General features: G+C 42.7%; 2 protein-coding genes across 2 annotated transcripts; one reads left to right on the forward strand and one right to left on the reverse strand.

Annotated features, from left to right (window-relative positions):
- Nucleotides 1–1,612: 1,612 nt before the first annotated feature.
- Nucleotides 1,613–5,770, forward strand: npm1a (nucleophosmin 1a). The gene is made up of 11 exons (XM_027028048.3): nucleotides 1,613–1,768; nucleotides 2,745–2,824; nucleotides 2,957–3,076; nucleotides 3,183–3,276; nucleotides 3,452–3,552; nucleotides 3,653–3,714; nucleotides 3,832–3,892; nucleotides 4,004–4,084; nucleotides 4,199–4,351; nucleotides 4,859–4,933; nucleotides 5,146–5,770. Exons 1-11 carry the CDS (start codon nucleotides 1,729–1,731, stop codon nucleotides 5,194–5,196), a joined length of 918 nt encoding a protein of 305 aa, XP_026883849.3. The 5' UTR covers nucleotides 1,613–1,728; the 3' UTR covers nucleotides 5,197–5,770.
- A 1,402-nt stretch (nucleotides 5,771–7,172) lies between these two features.
- On the reverse strand, nucleotides 7,173–12,826 carry tlx3b (T cell leukemia homeobox 3b). Its single transcript, XM_035535259.2, has 3 exons — nucleotides 11,984–12,826; nucleotides 9,419–9,656; nucleotides 7,173–8,340 (listed from the first exon to the last, which is right to left on the reverse strand). Exons 1-3 carry the CDS (start codon nucleotides 12,423–12,425, stop codon nucleotides 8,127–8,129), a joined length of 894 nt encoding a protein of 297 aa, XP_035391152.1. The 5' UTR covers nucleotides 12,426–12,826; the 3' UTR covers nucleotides 7,173–8,126.
- Nucleotides 12,827–17,500: the final 4,674 nt, after the last annotated feature.

Here is a 17,500-nt window from a genome sequence, read left to right on the forward strand (position 1 = left end):
ACAAACAAAAAAAAAAAAAAATCAAGGTGTTGGAAATGGGCAAGTCAAATGCCTGACGTTAGCGCCATTGTTAAATGCTGTGGCAGGATTGTAAGAGAGCTATGAATATGAATACCCTAAAACATCAATGAATGTAAATGTTGCAATGTTGTAAAGAAAAGAGTGGAACAAACCTTCTCCAAAACGGTGTGAGACACTGAAACTCCTACATAAAGAAATCTTGCCTGATTTCTGAATTCTTTTCTTGAAAAAAAAAAAAAGACATCTGTTGTGGTTTTTTTTGTCTCCTGAGTTTATTTCTTAGAGTTTGAGGACCATACAATTTGCTGATTAGGATCTGATAAATAAAAACACAACATGCTCCTTTTTTCTCATGTCTGTAAAGTTAGTTTAAGCATCAGCTTGATTCCATTCTGTATTAACTTTGGATCCACAACATTAAAGTTGTGCAATTAGTTACACTACGGGCCTCTGGCCAATTAACTTCATATATATATATATATATATATATATATATATATATATATATATATATATATACATACATACATTTTGTCTTTGTTAGAAACTGGTTCAAATTCAGCTCGTGCCAATATATGAGACATCTTCCACCTTTTCAACAGGCAGGATAACAAGTACAAAATTCAGCTCGTAGCAACGGACATGACTTCTTCCACCTTATTTGAGACAAAAACTGAATTTAAGCACAGAGATACTGAGCAGTAAGAAGACACATTAAATACTGGGGTGTCACCTACCCTGCGCAGTATCCCACTTCTGCCACCAGACTGTTAGAAACAAAGTGACCAGTCCTTCAGGTTCGATCTCCTCCAAGTTACCCTCTGCCCTCCGTCCTCTGTAGATCCGGGGAAGTTAAGAGACACTGACACCAAGGTAGTGAATCAAGAGAGTTCCACTTTATTGAGGAAAGCACAGAGTATACATGTGTCCTACATCTACTATCTAAATCTACAGGATGACGGGGAAAAGTGAGGCATGTTCTAAGGGTCTACGTAGAAAGGAAAGAGACAAGGTTAGTAAAGATTAGATGTTCTCTGCATGAACGAGCCACGAGCTGTTCCCGTGCCCACCATGAGCCACTCCTGTGCTTAGAGAGAGAGAGAGAGAGAGAGAGAGAGAGAGAGAGAGAGAGAGAGAGAGAGAGAGAGAGAGAAAAAAAAGAGAAAGGGAGGGGTAAAGGAGTGTTCAGTGAAATGTATGGAGTGTTCAGTGAAAAACTTATGCTGGATGATTGTTTGCGTGGTAAACTCGGGACATTTGGAAAACAAGTTTTAAGATGTTTATTGAGTAATATATGATACCTGCAGAAACGATGTTTAAACAGATTGTGTGTGAGTTAAAAAGGTTGAAGATGATTGATATTAGAGCGGAAAAAAAGCCTTCTCTATGCTAGTGTGGACATTTAAATGGGTAAAGTATGCCTAGTTTAATGTACAGAGGGAACATGTTATAAAGCTCGTAACTAATTTTATGTTTTGGAGATTCCGGTGATAATGCATCCGTGTTGAATTATATTTTCCTTAATAAAGTCAACTTAAAGACCTGCATCTTGCGTCACCTATACCTCATTGGACCATGTTTGGACCTCCCACAAGTGTGGGCGTGAACACGGCCAAGTGCAGCGGCACGATCCTCCACGCGCAGTCGCGCGAGTTCCCTGCACCGGTGCTTCAGCTATATAGTTTTAGTTGCGACTCTAAATCCGAGATGGATGTCGAGCAGATGGGTCCTCAAACCTTCCTCTACGGTACGTATGACTTTTTAATTGTACTTGCGTGCTGTATCATAGAGAGCTTCTAACCTGAAATGCTGAATGGGAGAAGGTGAAGTGTTATTTGATGTAGCTAGCCAGCGATGTGTCGTTTTAGTGTTAAAATGCGTTAAATTAAGTCCTATGTCCATGTATACTGCATTAGTTAAGCAGCTTCAACTCTTAGCGAGCACAACGAAAGCCTAGTTAGCTTAGCTAACATAAAGCATGGTTGGCAAGCTAGCTAGCAGCTTGGGATTTGTGCTAAATATTAAAGATATGAAACGCGTTAGGTTGACTGTCTACGTCCCTGCCGACCAAAATAAATAATACAAACGAAGATGTAGACGTGTTGAGGTTTGCGCTGTTGTACAGGAGGTCTACTGGAGGTTCACACACGTGTACTGCGCTTTATGGCCGTGCCAAAATGGCGACTGTGGCCTGCGCGATGAAGTCCTGCAGGCTAACGCGGCTAGCGTGCAGACCTGTCGAATTACCGCCGTACCGCGGCGCCGAATGTAAGATTAATAACGGCGCGGCTTTTATTTTTCGCTTTAAATAATGTTGCTAGTGTGATCTCCTCGTGTCTGGCCAGCATTTCTATTCAGAGAGCAAGACTCAGTCGGCAACGTACCATCAATAACTAACCTAGCTTACCCAACGCAAGGTTCACATTTCTGGGCAGCTCGTAGGCACATTTTAGGAACCCTGATATTTGTAGCATGGTGTATTTCATATATTTTCTTTACTTTTCAACACACTTTTGTCAGTAGTCGACCGGTCATGACTCGATGTTCTCTTAAAGGGGGGGGGGGGTGCTACGCGTGCGCACGCGACTCAAACACGTGGAGCACTGGCGCCGATTAGCTCTCTAGCTAACTAGCAATTACTAGATTTGTGCAGATGCGAATATTCTTTTCATTTATTTTTTACCAAAATATTCATCACTTGTCACTGTTTAACCGTTCCACAGGTTGTGAACTGAAAGAAGGAAAGGAGGTCACGTTTAACCCTGAAGATGATGACTTTGAACATCAGTTATCAGTCAGGATGGTACGTATCCAGTGAATCGGTTGTGCAAGACTCCTTAGTAGTTTAGCTTTCCAAGTTGCAATCAGCTGCATGATTTGTCCAAGTCTGTAAAATGGCTCTATGCGTCAAGCTAATTAAGCGTTGTCCACGAAGGCATGTGTGGATCCATCAACAAAAGAGGAGCTGAACATTGTGGAGGTCGAGGGACAGGACGCTGAGGGTCAGAAGGTCACAGCCGTGCTCGCCACGCTCAAGCCATCCACCCTGCCAAGCGTGAGTGTCGCAACCTTTCATCTTTGGGTTTGTCGGTCACATTGGTAAAATATATAAAAGCTTGAAATGCACTGATTGTCTATTGTTCATGAAATTTCTGTTCCAGGTGTGCCTGGGTGGGTTTGAGATTAGCCCACCTGTCGTTTTCCGTCTGCGGTCTGGGTCTGGTCCAATTCACATCAGCGGGCAGCACCTTGTCAGTGAGTACCACCCATGATGTCTCTCTTTGTGTAGTTTCCATTTGTTACTTGGGAGATCAGAATGTAAATTTCATAATTAAATCACCAGTCTCTCTGTAAATGCAGACTGACACTGAATTTATCCATGCTTTTATGTCCCTCTTCCTAAAGTTTGAGAATTTTCTTTTCTTTTCAGTAATGGAAGGAGATCAGTCGTTTGATGAAGATGATGAGGAAGATGTGCCTGAGATGAAGATTTCCTTAAAGAGAGCAGCTCCCTCAAATATGAAGTCTTCAGTAAGTCCTTTTAAGTGCACATGTTGCTCTATCTTTGTTTTAGGGCAGAATTATTAAACAAGTGAGAACTGAAAACAATCGCACATTTCTTTCTCATTAGAAAAAGATGAAGATGGATGATGATGAGGAGGAGGATGAGGAAGAGGATGACGATGAGGATGAGTGAGTGCAATCCTAGAGAACCTGAAATCTTAATACCTGCATCTCTTCAATATTTCTTTTTGAACCTGGATTCCAGTGTAATATCCTGAATAAAGGGAGAATCTGGCTTTCTTCCAGGGATGACGATGAGGAGGACGATGAGGAGGATGAAGAGAGTGAAGAGGAGACACCTGTAAAGGTGACAGTATTTTCTTTGGAGTGTGTTTGAGTGCCTGCATCCATTCACATTGTTTGTTCCATTTGGCAATTAATCCAAGTTTGTGGTTTTTTTCCCCTCCTCATTTCACAGGCCAAGAAGCCCCAAGCAAAACCCCAGACTCCTTCCCAAAATGGCAAAGGGCCCAAACCCAACACGCCAGCTGCTAAAGAGGTCTCGCTCTCACTCTCAACTTACCTGTTGTCCACTGCATGGGATCCTGGGGCGTGGTAGTTGCTTTGATTTGAGTACTGCGCTCAGAGCTAATAAACCATGCTCTCTTGACAGAACAAGACACCGGTTTCTGGAAAGAAGGGTGAGAAGAAACCACAGACCCCCAAAAACGCAACCACTCCCAAAAGCCCGAAGACCCCAAAAACCCCACAAGCGCCTCTCACTGTTCCAGAAATGAAGGCCAAGATGATGGCTAGCGTGGAGAAGGTTTGTTGCCTCCCCGCCACTTTTCTTTTGACGCTATTGTGAAAAGGATGAATGCATTCTAAACATGCAGAAAGCAGCATTGTCATGTAGGAGTACAGAAAGCTTTTTAGTGCAGAAAAAGACTGTCACTTCATCTCCAAATATTAAGTGATTATACGTAATTACGCACAACCAGTAGTATGTTAATCAGATATGGAATTCTGACTTGAGTGATTAACTAATTACCTGTGTACCTGGGGGCATGGTGGGGGTCGGGCATTGGGATGATTCACAGAGGTGCCGAACAGGGAGGGGGCCGCATACCGTTAATTGCCGCCAATGGCCACAATGAACACTTTAATCACTGTGCCTGCTGATGAGATGAAGAATGCTGTATGCGTTCCTACTGACGTAGGTTCAGAGGAAGAGTGGCTATGTGCACAGACGCGGTCACAGTCCTGTCGGAGACAGCGGCTTAGTGGCGATGTTGTCAGTGATGGGCTCCTGATGTGTTGTATATGCTTGCAGGGAGTGTCGCTGCCAAAACTTCAACCCAAGTTTGAAAACTACGTGAAGAATGGGTTTAAAGTAACCGATGCGAAGGTATTCACTGGTTTTTACTGCTCATCACAGTTTGATTTATATTCATTTCTTAACAAATCTATCTAATCTAATTAATGTAATGTTTTCTATGGGATGAATTTATCATTTCTGCAATGGAGGACAAGTTAACCCACAGCAACTAAGTTGCACATGACTGATGCATTGTGTTAAACCCAAAATAATGTGGTTTTGTTTTTTTTTTACCTCCTCAGATAGTTGATGAGCTATGGAAGTGGAGACAGACACTGAAGGAAAAGAACTGAGTCAACATTTTATTCAGTTAAATTATCGGCCCATCTTTTTCTTCTTTTATGTTAAAACTCCATTTGAGTTCCACTGTAAAATCATTTTTTACATTTCCTTTAAAAGTGACTTTATTCTGACTAGGTTTCTGTTGCGTGAGGCTGCTGGGGTTGGCTTAGTGACGGGGGTGGGGGGTTTGTTTTGGAAGGATCACTCTGGTTTTGGATCGTGTCTTACTTTCTACTTCGTTTCCAAAACTGCCAGCTTCTGGTTATTCAGAGGCCACATGTGATTCCTGTCACGTTAAAGCTGCCGTCAAGAGTGACGCATTGGCCGAGCTGTCTTTAATGCTCTTATAGACAGTGCAGTTAATCCGGGTTCTTCCTGAACATTTCAGGGTTGTGTGCATCTTACGCATGATTTGATCTGTACTCGGCTCCGCTTGTAATGTACCAGAGGTTGAAGTACACCTGAGGAAAACGATTCTGTCTTCTGTGTATATGTGGACGGCTGGTGTCTCCTACCCTCTTGCTGTGAAATAAGACGTTTTACTGCACAAGAATAAAGGGTTTTTGTTTTTTTGAAAAAAAATAATGGTGATTGCAGTTGTTTTCAGTATAGTTTGCTACAGCCAGGTTTTCAGCTTTCAAATTGCCCATTTCCCCCTGTTGTAGTTAATCTTCCCTTTTTATAATGACTATCGTCTGAGGACAGTTGGTGCCCCATTTGCTGAGGTAGAGCTAGAACACCTGAGTGTTTTACAGCGTCCATATGGGTGAACTAAATATACAGCCTTGCCTGTAAAAAGGTGGTTTTGCCATCCACGTTCCCAGCTCCTTCAGCCAGGTGAGCTGAGCTGTTCTGAGGTAACTATGGAACTCCCAGTCTGTTTAGAGAAGGGAGAGGTCAACATCTCATGGCTCCCCTGGAGCAGAGGTTTGGTCCCTGTTGCTGAGGGACTCGTAGACAGGCCAGGTTTTTTTCTTTCTGTTCAAGCTCTCAATATGCCATGACCAAGTAATTGACGGCTCTTATCGATTACCTGATTGGGCTTAAGGGGAAAGTGCCTTCCAGATTCTGTGCCTCGTAGGACGCTAGCACCTTTTCTTTTCAATGGTCCTACCTTAATGTCATAAGAGCTCACAATCAACACCGCCTACAGGACATTTACCGAAATACCCGGTGCTGTTTTAAGTGTAAATGTAGTTTTTTTTTAATTATTATTATTATTATTTTCCCCTAATATTGGTAGAAGCGCAAGCAAATGTGATTTTTGCCACTTCAAACGTTAGCCACCAGAGGGCGCGAGAATACTGCGCATCTATGTTTCGCAGCCCATCTTGCGCTACAGTCTCAATGATTTCATCATCCCTAAGGGGCTGGAGGGGGGTCCAGGAGGTCAGAGGACTTCCTGTGTGGATTAGGCAGCTCTGTGAGTGTTTATTAATGACCGCCGTCCCAGACAGCACTCAGCGGCCGGCTCCCGCTCAGTCAAACGGCGCACATCACGCACATCACTCGCTTTGTCAAGGAGGAGCCGGCACGCGTCCGTGTTAAACATCCATCCGCAAAGAGCTGAATGGCTGGACTCCAGCCTCACCTAGCCAGCCTTGCGGAGTGTTTTAATGCGGCTGGAAGTCATGTTAAATCACTTTATAATGGACACCGCTCCATTTGCCCCCCGCACAGCTCTTTGGAGCGGGTCAATTCCTGAGAGTCAGCATTTGGACGATGGGTGGGGGCTGGCAGGGGGCATAAAGGCATGTTTATGGTCCCGTAGGAGCTCGCATTTATCTCCGAGAAGACCTAAGTGCTTCTCTGCTGTGGCAGGCATAAACGCGCAGAGTTGGTGCGCCAGTCCGGTTGTGTGGCGGTGGACTGAAGCCTCGGCTCCGTCGCTCCTAGAGAGGGACGGAAATTCCAGGATTCCATCGAAAAGAAACGGAACGGACAGTGGAATAGTCGAGGGGAGACGCGTTAAAACAAAAAAACAAAACAAAAAAAAACGAGTGTTTAATTACATTTCGGCTATTTACAATTACAGTGTATAATACACAGATTTGAATACAAGTGTGCTCGTTTCCCGTAAGAGCATTTTACAAACGTTTTAGACACTTTATTCAACACCATTTTCACTGTACATTTCCTCTCTATCACATCTTAACCGTTTTCATAACTGTACAGCGTTTTTATAAGAGACTCTAGTGTGTTCCCATTCACTGATTTCCGTTTAAAACAACCACGACGGATATAGATAAACGCATGGCAATGATAGCTGTGAATAAAGAGCAACTTAAGGACAGGCGCTAGTTTTACTTTTTGTATGTAAATGAAAGAATATAGCCCTTGGACCTCCCGTAAGAATGTGACCATGAATGTAATGCCTAGCCCGATTTGCGGTAGGTGTAGCAGGCCCCCGTGCCTGTGCGTTTATGTCCTTGGTAGCTTTTCCACTAGCGGTCAAATTGCCGAAAGGGGCGTAGGAGGTCAGGCAACTCGGATTCTGAATTATTTATTATTCGTTATGCGTCTCTCCGTCGTTAATTCTGCATTCTCCCTGCGTGATGGAGTGATGAGAGAGAGATAAAGAGGGAGAGAGAGAGACATATGGGAAGAGGGAGGGGTACAGTAGCAGAGCTGTGATGCATCAGTCTGTCAATATGTTAGTGCGGAGCTCGGAGCCAGAGAACTGCAGTGTGACCTGCTCCTCTCCACGGGTCACTATATGTCATTTTTAACTGGCGGGGAAAGGAAGCTATTTCTTGCCTCGTTCCAGTCAGCCTGGTCCGTAAAGAAACGCACTGAAAACGTCCCGGAGGTCTTTGCAGGGCCCGCGGTTGGCCGGCCGGCACGAGTTTGCCCGGTTTTCCGTTAAATCAGAAAGTCACTGACTTTATAAACCGGTCGACTTTCCAGCCAGAGCCCCTGAATGTCCTCCCGTTCCAGTCGTTCATACGAGCGCGGTGACGCCGCCGAGTTTACCGCCCTCGTCGCTGGCCCAGGGCTGCAGGTTCTGGAGGGCGAACAGGGAGGAGTTGTGGATGCAGAGCGGGTCGGCCGGAACCGAGTCAGTCAGGGATTTCTGGAAGGCGTCGTGCTGGAGCTGCATCATTAACCGGTTGGCCTGCTGACGCTCTGCCTCCCGCTCCTCGGCCGTCTGTCGTCTGCGCGCGAGAGAGAAAGAAGGAAATGCTGAGAGAGTTTCCCGAACTTCCTCCTGAGCGTTCGCTTCCCACACACGTCCATATAAAACTTATGTTCACAGGACGCTTGAATGTATGACTTATCGGGTGGACGAGTGGGTCGTTGTCACGTATTTTGTGTTAGATGGGGCGCGCAAAAAGTGTCAGAATGATACACTGGCACACTGTGTGGAAAGGAATTGTAAATTAATGTGCTCTTTATCAATATGTTAGATGAGCAATATGTTATTCAGCGCGTTTGATTGCTTAGCACGGCACGGTCCAGTTATTACCCAGCCTCCACGTTGGGCAGTTATGCCAGGTATGTAAGTGATAGCTGATCATTTTCTGTAATTACAGCTTGCGATTATGTCTTGACCACAAGTGGGCTAATTAGACTTCCAATAAATACCTCGCAATTACCGGATTACATTTTTGCAGTTCGCGGATTCTACATGACTCGGCACTTCAGAAGGATTAAGGTTTGTGAATTCACAATGACGCTAATGTTAGGATTTGCGCGCCGCTAATTTTTGAACCGTATACAACTTTAGCCTGTGCTCTGAACCGTCCATCATTAAATTCCCATCAGATTAATAACCCAGAGCAGTAGTGAAAGATGAAACAACTCATGCGTTGGAAGGTCTCCATTTCGTGCATTGCGATTATTATAACCTAATCCTAATCCAAAGAGCCGAGGGCTCTTTCACTCACCCCCAAACAATTTATAGTGTAGCTGGAATTTAGCATTTAGTCACATTTAATCAATATGTTATAACTAAAACCAATTTTTGAAGTGGCGTAAAGATGGAGTACCCATCGTGCATGTCCATACAAAACATTTTTGACCTTGTTTAGGGTTTGTCGCATTCATGTCTCTCTGTTCCACTCTTATTTTAAGAATACTTTTCAGAGAATATATATATATATATATATATATATATATATATATATATATATATATATATATATATTACTACTTTATAGTACTAAATAGTACTTGATATAAATCGTTATTTAAATTCCATCCATACTGAGCTGTCCTTTCTTGGGGTCTCACCTCCATTTGGTCCTGCGGTTCTGGAACCAGGTTTTCACCTGTGCGTCCGTCATTTTCAGCGTTTTAGCCAGAGCTGCACGCTCGGCGCTGGCTAAGTACTTCTGTCGGTGGAAGCGTTTTTCCAGCTCGCAAATCTGCACACGGGAAAACGAGGTGCGGGGCTTCTTCCTCTTGGGGGGCGTGCGATTCTGGTAAGGGTGGCCTATGCGCCTGGCCACTGTGAAAGGCGCCAGGGCCGCTGTCCAGCGAGCGTGGTGCGTCAACGGGGGAGAGAAGGAGTCATTAAGATTCTGTCACAGATCACAAGATTGCACTCAGTGCCATTAGTGCCGTCGTACCGAATGACGACGTTTCGCCTAAATGTTTAAAAGCGACAAAATGTAAGATTTTGGCCCTCGTTCCTTACGAAATCACTTTGCTGAAGTACTTCCTTGACGACTGCATCTGTCTGCGAGTAAATTGTTAATGTCACAATATATATATTTGTTATACGTAGGCATATTTATGTCCTTCAGCAATTTATTCCAGCGATTGATTATCCCAAAATCTGCAGGAATTTAAGTTACAAAGGCTAAGCACTATTCGGTCGCTTCGATGTGATTTTAGAAATAGGCCACTAGATATTTCAGTGATTTATCATTATTTGCTAATTTGATGGCGGATACTTTTTCTTGAATCGCAGTTGCTTTACGAGTTCTTATATTTATAACTATTTACTCAAAAGGAATTTTATAATTAATTAGTAAACTTTGATATTTGTGCTAATATCTCACGACCCAACGTAAAATATACATTCACTGCTGTTACTCACGGGAATCTTCTTCGGGGGAGATATATATGCACAATGGGCATTTATTTGGTGCATCTGTGTCTGATTTATTAGGCTGCTTTGGTCTCTTTTTACAAAAGTGTCAAAAGCACAGAGAGTGCCGATAGGCATCTATAAATAACCCTACTGAAATATTGATATTGCTTTATAACTGCAAGAATTTTTTACTGGGTAAGGATAAAGGAAACGCACTATGGATGTAACTATTTCGCCGACACGTCACAAAGTGGTATTCAAACGAAAGTTTACATTGGCCCACTCCAGAGATGATGACAACGTTTTAATTATATTAACGTTGTAAATCCCTCAAAATCATTTAACTCGTTAAAAATTAGACGTGTTGTCTGCATTCTCTTTTAACACGCTGGAATATTAGAACATTACATATGTAAACGTGTTTTGCGGAGCATATGATCTTATCTTATGAATTTGGAATGATTACAAATAATACAAACATTTTGCTACAAGCAAAATAGTGAGGCTGCATTATAAATGCACTATAAATAAGGATAGTCAATATATAATTCACAAGAAACGTATCAGTTCCTCAAATCCAATTAATAAAAGACATTTGTGATGTTAGGTTTTATGCCTATTGTTCCAGCTTTACGTTGATAATTACAGAGTAGGCTAAATTTTTCAGCCCTTTTGCAACAAGTGCTGTTTTAACGGTTTAAAAACTGTCTTCACCATACTAAACAACTTAACAGCGTGTACACTACTAATGTTAAGTTGGCTAGAGAACTGAACTTCCTAGCCATGTGACGAAGACCAGACAATCGAACAGTTTATTTTACCATACTGATTAAATTACAGACTATGCGCGACACGTGTGGTCTCTGCGATATAAATTACAGTGTACAAAACCAAAAAAAATAGTAAATAATGGCATACTGAACAATAGAAACAATAGTGATGTAAACAGATAGGAAGATGTTCACAGGGATCCTTAGGTCCGATGGGTAGTTGCCCCCTACAGCAGGCCAATGCCGCCTACGTTCGTTTCGTGATTCACATTTGTGCAGTTTCATATATTTGACAATTTTAATCAAATGTAAATATCTAATTTTCTATTATACATAATTTTGTATTATGTTATATAAGTACTGAATTAAAGTAATCAACAAAGGTATTATTCTCTCTCAGCTGTCAGTAAATTATAGAATAAGAGACCTTGCTTGGGAAAAGACTTCTTTCTGAATAGTTATTCATGGGCTACGGCAAACTAATACTATTACTAATAGTAATTATTATTTACTTAATAATTATTAATTAAATATTAATATACTAATTATAGTAATAAGTATTATTAATACTATTATTATAACAACTACTACTACGTCTCCTAGTAGGCCTATTACTACTACTGCTGCTATTACTACTACTACGACTAGTTCTAATAATAATAATAATAATAATAATAATAATAATAATAATAATAACAAACGATAATAACTGCAATAACAATAATAAATGTGAATGCAACACACCATTTTCTTTTGGTTTCAAGTAAAAACTTTTTTATAATGACGCCGTGCAGAAAAGTAAAATGGCTTAGACGTTAAAACCTATAGACAGATTATGTTACTGAAAGATTTCTTATAGGCCCCAAACTTCCTAGTGCGTAACTTGCGCACGGATTCCATTTGACAACGTTACCATGTTGTCAGCGGTCTTAAAAGTATCCCAGTTCATATTCGCTATCAAATATTATAGTATGAATATATCTCCGTTACCTGCAAACCTGTCCTTGGCGAAGCGTTGACTGCTCTCCATCCAAGGGAAGCTGATGCTCCCCAGTCCGGGTACAGCGCTGGCCATGGGTGGAGGCACTGCAGCGGCCAGGGGCCTGTGTGCCGGAACCCTTATCACCCCCCCGGGGGCGAGAGTTACGTTCACCCCGTACGGGCTAGCTCCCTCATAAGGAGCAGCTATGCCGTGGAAAGTACCTGTTACTGTGGTGTACGGTGTTGCGCTTGCTCCGGTCGGACTGCCCAGTTGATAGCTGCCTCCGGTCGCACTGTTGCTGTTATCCGAACTGCTTTTGGTTGTGTTCTGTTGGGACTCTTGGTCAGTACCACTGAGAATCTGATCTATGCCGAAACTGATGGGCTCGTGTTGAGCTGGCTGGGATGTCTGACTGGTGCCACTGGGGCTGGGGTTTGAGGCTCGGTCCATCCTCGCCTTCCGAACCTTTGTCAGTGCCTGGGGGCTTATTCCACCGTCAAGATATGTAGACCTCAGACGATACTCTAAAACAACAGACACTACCGCGTAGAAAATTCCAGGTTGGGTGAACTTCTTGCAGGGGCTGTTCCTGCGGATGCGGTCCTTCTCCTTAAGCGGGTAGGACGCATTCGTCCGTGGCTGAAAACTTTTGGCAGGAGGACTTGGACGATTTCAGACAGTTGCAGGTTTCTCTCTCTCTCTCTCTCTCTCTCTCTCGCTCTCTCTCTCTCTCTCTCTCTCTCTCTCTCTCTCTCGCAAACACCCCTGCAAGCGAGCTCGTTTAGCTCGCGTCTTTGGATTGGCCGGTTCTGTCTTCTCCGCTCCCTATTGGACTATGCTTTGCGATTACAAGCAAAGGCACTGAGCGCGTTTTGAAGTGACATCACTCCCTCACAACGCACACCGTTTAGCCCTCAATGCACATATTGGTCCAGTGATCAGAAGTTCCTTTTTTTTTTTCTCAACAGCCGACATTGTCATCGGCATGCAATCATTTGTTAATCAATAATTAACAACAACGTATTTTCACATTCATTTTAGAGTGATAACGAAACAGAAGGTCTGTCCCTCTCTAAAGTCCTTAGTTAAAATATGATTGCTGCTTGTTTACGAAATACGAAACAAAATTGAATGAGCGTGCGTGTGAATGCGCGAGCGTGTGTGTGTGCGCGCGCGCATGTAAACGAAACGCATGGCCGTTCTCTCACCGTTTAGACTAATCAGGGGATGAGCCTCTTTCGAGTAGAGACTAATTTGATGATTTTCATATTTAAGCTATCGATCTTCGATGAGAAACTCGAGCTGGTGTGTATTAAAAGCAAGTAGCGTCATTAGCCATCGCTGTATTAAACCGTGCGGACTTTATTTCACCCGAAGCAGAAGGAAAAGGCTTTTGACCCCACACCTAACCTTACCGAATGTCACTGAACTCAGGACTCGGTTATATTACATTTAGGAAATGCAGATTTATGCGTGATTTATTGATTGCTTCTGTCTTGAGAAAGTTCTGCTACTGAAAAGTCCCTAATAACATAATTCAATTCTAATTAATAATACTACACTGACAATATTATTATTATTATTATTATTATTAACAATGATAGATAGATAGATAGATAGATAGATAGATAGATAGATAGATAGATAGATAGATAGATAGATAGATAGATAGATAGATTGTTATTGTAATTTTGTCCAATATAAAACATAATTGTTTATGAATCAGAATAAAACATCTCTTAAATGTGTTCACCTGATGTTTGCACCATCTTTTAAGATTTTCAACTGCTGTGAGTAAAGTCCATTTCTACAGTCTAAGGTACCGTTAGCATAAGATAAATATCATTACTCATTCTAAAGCCATCCCATAATTGTACGTATGCAGTCTTACAACACCTAGGCCAACTGCTGTCACCTGATTGAGTGGTTGTTCATTTTAGGAAAAAAAAATCTCAAAATGATCTCGAGCACATCGTTTATTTTGGAAGACTGTAAAATAATATTATCTCTATTTTATTAATTTTAATAAGCCTTAATTGAAACAATTAGTCACATGCACTGCAAACCTTGTCAGGTCTAAGACGCAATTTCGCAGCAAGGCGCAGTGTTTAAGGCACACTTCCCGTGCGCGCGGAGAACACTCGCAGGCGCTTATTTAATCAGGAGTTCTGGGACACCCGATCTGCTGACAGCAGATCTAAGTGGTTCCTTGTAATCCGCCGCGTAAAAACGATTATGCTCTTTTGGCCTAGCCGCCGCGTTTGATTAGTTTCAGCGACATGGAGCTACCGGGGACCAAATCCGTTTACTTTGAAGTAGTTGATATTTTAATAGACCATTAGCGAGTGCGCCGCCGCTGAAGGGCTGCGTTCCCCGGGGAGAAAAGCCTTCGTCCAGCGGCTGAAGACGTTTACGTCACCCCCCGTGGCGAGTGTCCTAGCACTCCTAGCGCCAGCCCCCCCTCTGATGCTCTTACGATCCCGGGTGTTTTCGTCTTCCCGTGCCACCCAACCTCCATTAAGATGATACTTAGAAAGTTAGAATTCTGTGGAGTCATTTCACGCTCCTTGTTATCTTACTCGGGCCTACCCAAAACGACACCTAGCCGCGGACAAAGGAGTATTTAAACCGTTATCAGACAGGATGCATTCATTTTATATCTCAACAATTACGACTACTAGGACAATGTCAACACTCCTGGAACTTATAACGAAGCATACGTCGCCGCTGTCCTGAACAAATGTGGTCCACCTCCTATTTATTATTATTATTATTATTATTATTATTATTATTATTATTATTATTATTATTATTATTTATGCCTTCGTGTTGACACATGTTTGTGCAGATCCACCCCAAGAGTTAATTCAGCAATCGGCAATTTGCGCTCTGTAACTGGATAAATAATGAAGCATCATATTTATTTGTGCACTTTGAAGGGCGTAAAGTGGATGGCGTTTCAGTGCTACAAAGTAAACGGCATCTAGCACACAAACAAAGCTCATCAGATAAAAATACAAAACGTTGCTTGTGTATCCAAAGTAAGCATTTTTGTGATGATTACGCACAGGTTCTTATTCTGGGGATAAATAAATGATCGCATATTCATTTTCCCTGGCCGGTCAACCCTGTGTCAAACGGTTGCGCCTGGCACAGGGCACGCTAAGAGAGTCTCGCGCTTTAGAGGTGACCTGTGCGGCTCATTTTGGACCAGGGGATCAAATCAATAGATCTACGAAAACTGAATTAAAAGCGTGAAAGCGTGAAATCCCTCTATCATGGAGCAAATAAAGGAATAGTTGGCGAATTGTTCGAGTAATTACGGAGATCTGCATATGAGTGGGTGCGCGTGCCACCCTGCCCCTGGCGCTGTTTTTATTGCATGTGTCTGCCGTTATCAATTTTGCCGAACATTTTAAATGGGAGTCTGCCAGGCTCGCGCTTAGACGCTTAGACGATATGCAAAAAGACGACGTTGCTTTTGAATAATAAATGACGCACTTTTATGGCTGCTCTAAAACGCCCGTGATGCTACAATATGAAAAGCCCATGATAAGTAATAGTGCATTTAAAAAGGATCTAGTATGTTTTTATTACCAAATTTTAAAAAGCACAGAGTGAGAGAGACGGCGAGAAGGAAATGGGCCGAATGAGGAGGGGTCGAGAGGGAAAAAGATATCAGTATTATTGCAATAAAAGTCATGAAAAAGTGAAAGGCGCTGAAATTCCCTCCCAGCGAAATAGCCTGTTTAATGAAAGTTTAGAGGCTCTCTCTGTCTCTGCGCCACGCGCTTCTCTGCCTATGAAATATTAACTAAAGTGTTCTATAAAGCTCTAAAGCGAAATGCCCTTTATAGCATCCCTTTGTTTTTCTTGTCGTTTTTTTCCCGCTTATTATTCTTGGGTTATAATAGAGCTCCTTTTAATTTGGTTTCCATAGCGCGTCATGTGCGCCGTTCTGGGCAGCGGTACCAATGTTTATGTATATGGATTTATTGGAGGGGCCTCTTTTTCTTTCTGTCTTTCTTGAGCACTGTATATCACTCACACACACACACACACACACACACACACACACACACACACACACACACACACAGAGCGAGAGAGAGAGAGAGAGAGAGAGAGAGAGAGAGAGAATTGCACGTGTTCACAAAGAATCGCATGTTCACGAAAGCAAGCATGTCAGTTCCCATTGAAAAGACCAAGAACGCACCTCCAGTTCACAACTCCCATCCACGCTGGCTTAAACGCTTAAATCACTTTCATCACCCCCCCCCCCCCCCCCCCCCGGACTGCTGCTACTACATGCAAAGTTCTCGGTGTTGTATGTTTTCTGACGTACAACACTGTCACGTCGAACAGTTCAATATCATACAAGCCCAACGCACCCACCACCCTGCAGTCACTGACAAACACCATATGGCCAGCCATGAGGGAAGTGTCACTGTAGACAGCCCCTATGGACTCATCCGTAGCCTGTGTAGAAGTGTAAGTAGTTCTGGATGAATGACAAATGGATTAATGCAGCTTGACACTTCTATGCCATATATGGAATATGTCTTGATCTTTCAGGATTTTACATGAGAAGTTTCTGCTCACTTACTCATAGCAGTCAGGGCGCCTCTCCAAGTCGATGGAGAGGGAGATACTCTGTGTTACTTTGAGCACTGCATCCCACTGTAAAGATTCTCTAATAGTCTTGGAGCATGGTAACTGGAAGTTCAACTGTGGGATAATCTGGAATATTAAAAAAAACAAAAAACAAAAAAAAAAACCCTTCTCAAGCATTTGAGTCTTTTTAAAGAAGCCTTAATCTGTTCTGTCATGGTTTGTTCTGTCCTCCCATTGTAGATTTTCCTCCATGTTTTAAATATATCGGTCATACTGTTTCCTTGGTGCAAGATTTGTGCAGCTTTAATAGATTGTTGGTTTTTATTTTGAATTGATATCATGCAGCACTTTGGTTATTACAGCATTATAGAAATAACGATGATTTGGCTTGACTTAAAGCTTTTGAGAAGTTGTGCTCTGACTTTGTAGGGGGATATAGGGTAAGGAGAATGTGTTTGTGTCTATGATAAAAAGAGCGAGGGAGAGAGAGAGGGGGAGAGAGAGAGAGAGAGAGAGAGAGAGAGAGAGTGAGAGAGTGAGAGAGAGAGAGAGAGAGAGAGAGAGAGAGAGAGAGAGAGAGATGGGGCAATACGAGAGCAGTATGAGTAGTATAAGGTGGTTTTAGAAATCCCCTGTTGTGATTAAGTGATGGAACAGTAGTAGACGGAGGGAAAGCCTTAGAGCAGTGGGCAGATATAAACGCAGTGGAGTGGACAGCTGTTTAAGACAATAGGGCAGCTTCAGAGGAACCTGCTCACTGGGAGTATTTAAGCAACAAAGAGCTAAATAGGATCTGCCTCAGGGAGAGAATGGATACCCCGCTCCTTCCTCATAACACACACACACACACACAGGTACACACACACACACACACACACACACACACACACACACACACACACATACACACA

The sequence above is a fragment of the Electrophorus electricus genome, chromosome 19 (assembly GCF_041902795.1).
Source record: "Electrophorus electricus isolate QZ-2024a chromosome 19, ASM4190279v1, whole genome shotgun sequence".
In the NCBI taxonomy this organism is placed as follows: Eukaryota; Metazoa; Chordata; class Actinopteri; order Gymnotiformes; family Gymnotidae; genus Electrophorus; species Electrophorus electricus.

Coding starts and splice junctions, on each gene's coding strand:
- tlx3b (XM_035535259.2), bottom strand. CDS start 12,425: ATGGACCGAGCCTCAAACCCCAGCCCCAGTGGCACCAGTCAGACATCC. Junction 9,657..11,983: donor CGCCAAGGACAGGTTTGCAG/GTAACGGAGATA, acceptor CTCGCTGGACAG/CGGCCCTGGCGCCTTTCACA. Junction 8,341..9,418: donor AACCGCAGGACCAAATGGAG/GTGAGACCCCAA, acceptor TCTCGCGCGCAG/ACGACAGACGGCCGAGGAGC.
- npm1a (XM_027028048.3), top strand. CDS start 1,729: ATGGATGTCGAGCAGATGGGTCCTCAAACCTTCCTCTACG. Junction 3,893..4,003: donor AAGAGGAGACACCTGTAAAG/GTGACAGTATTT, acceptor CTCATTTCACAG/GCCAAGAAGCCCCAAGCAAA. Junction 4,352..4,858: donor TGATGGCTAGCGTGGAGAAG/GTTTGTTGCCTC, acceptor ATATGCTTGCAG/GGAGTGTCGCTGCCAAAACT.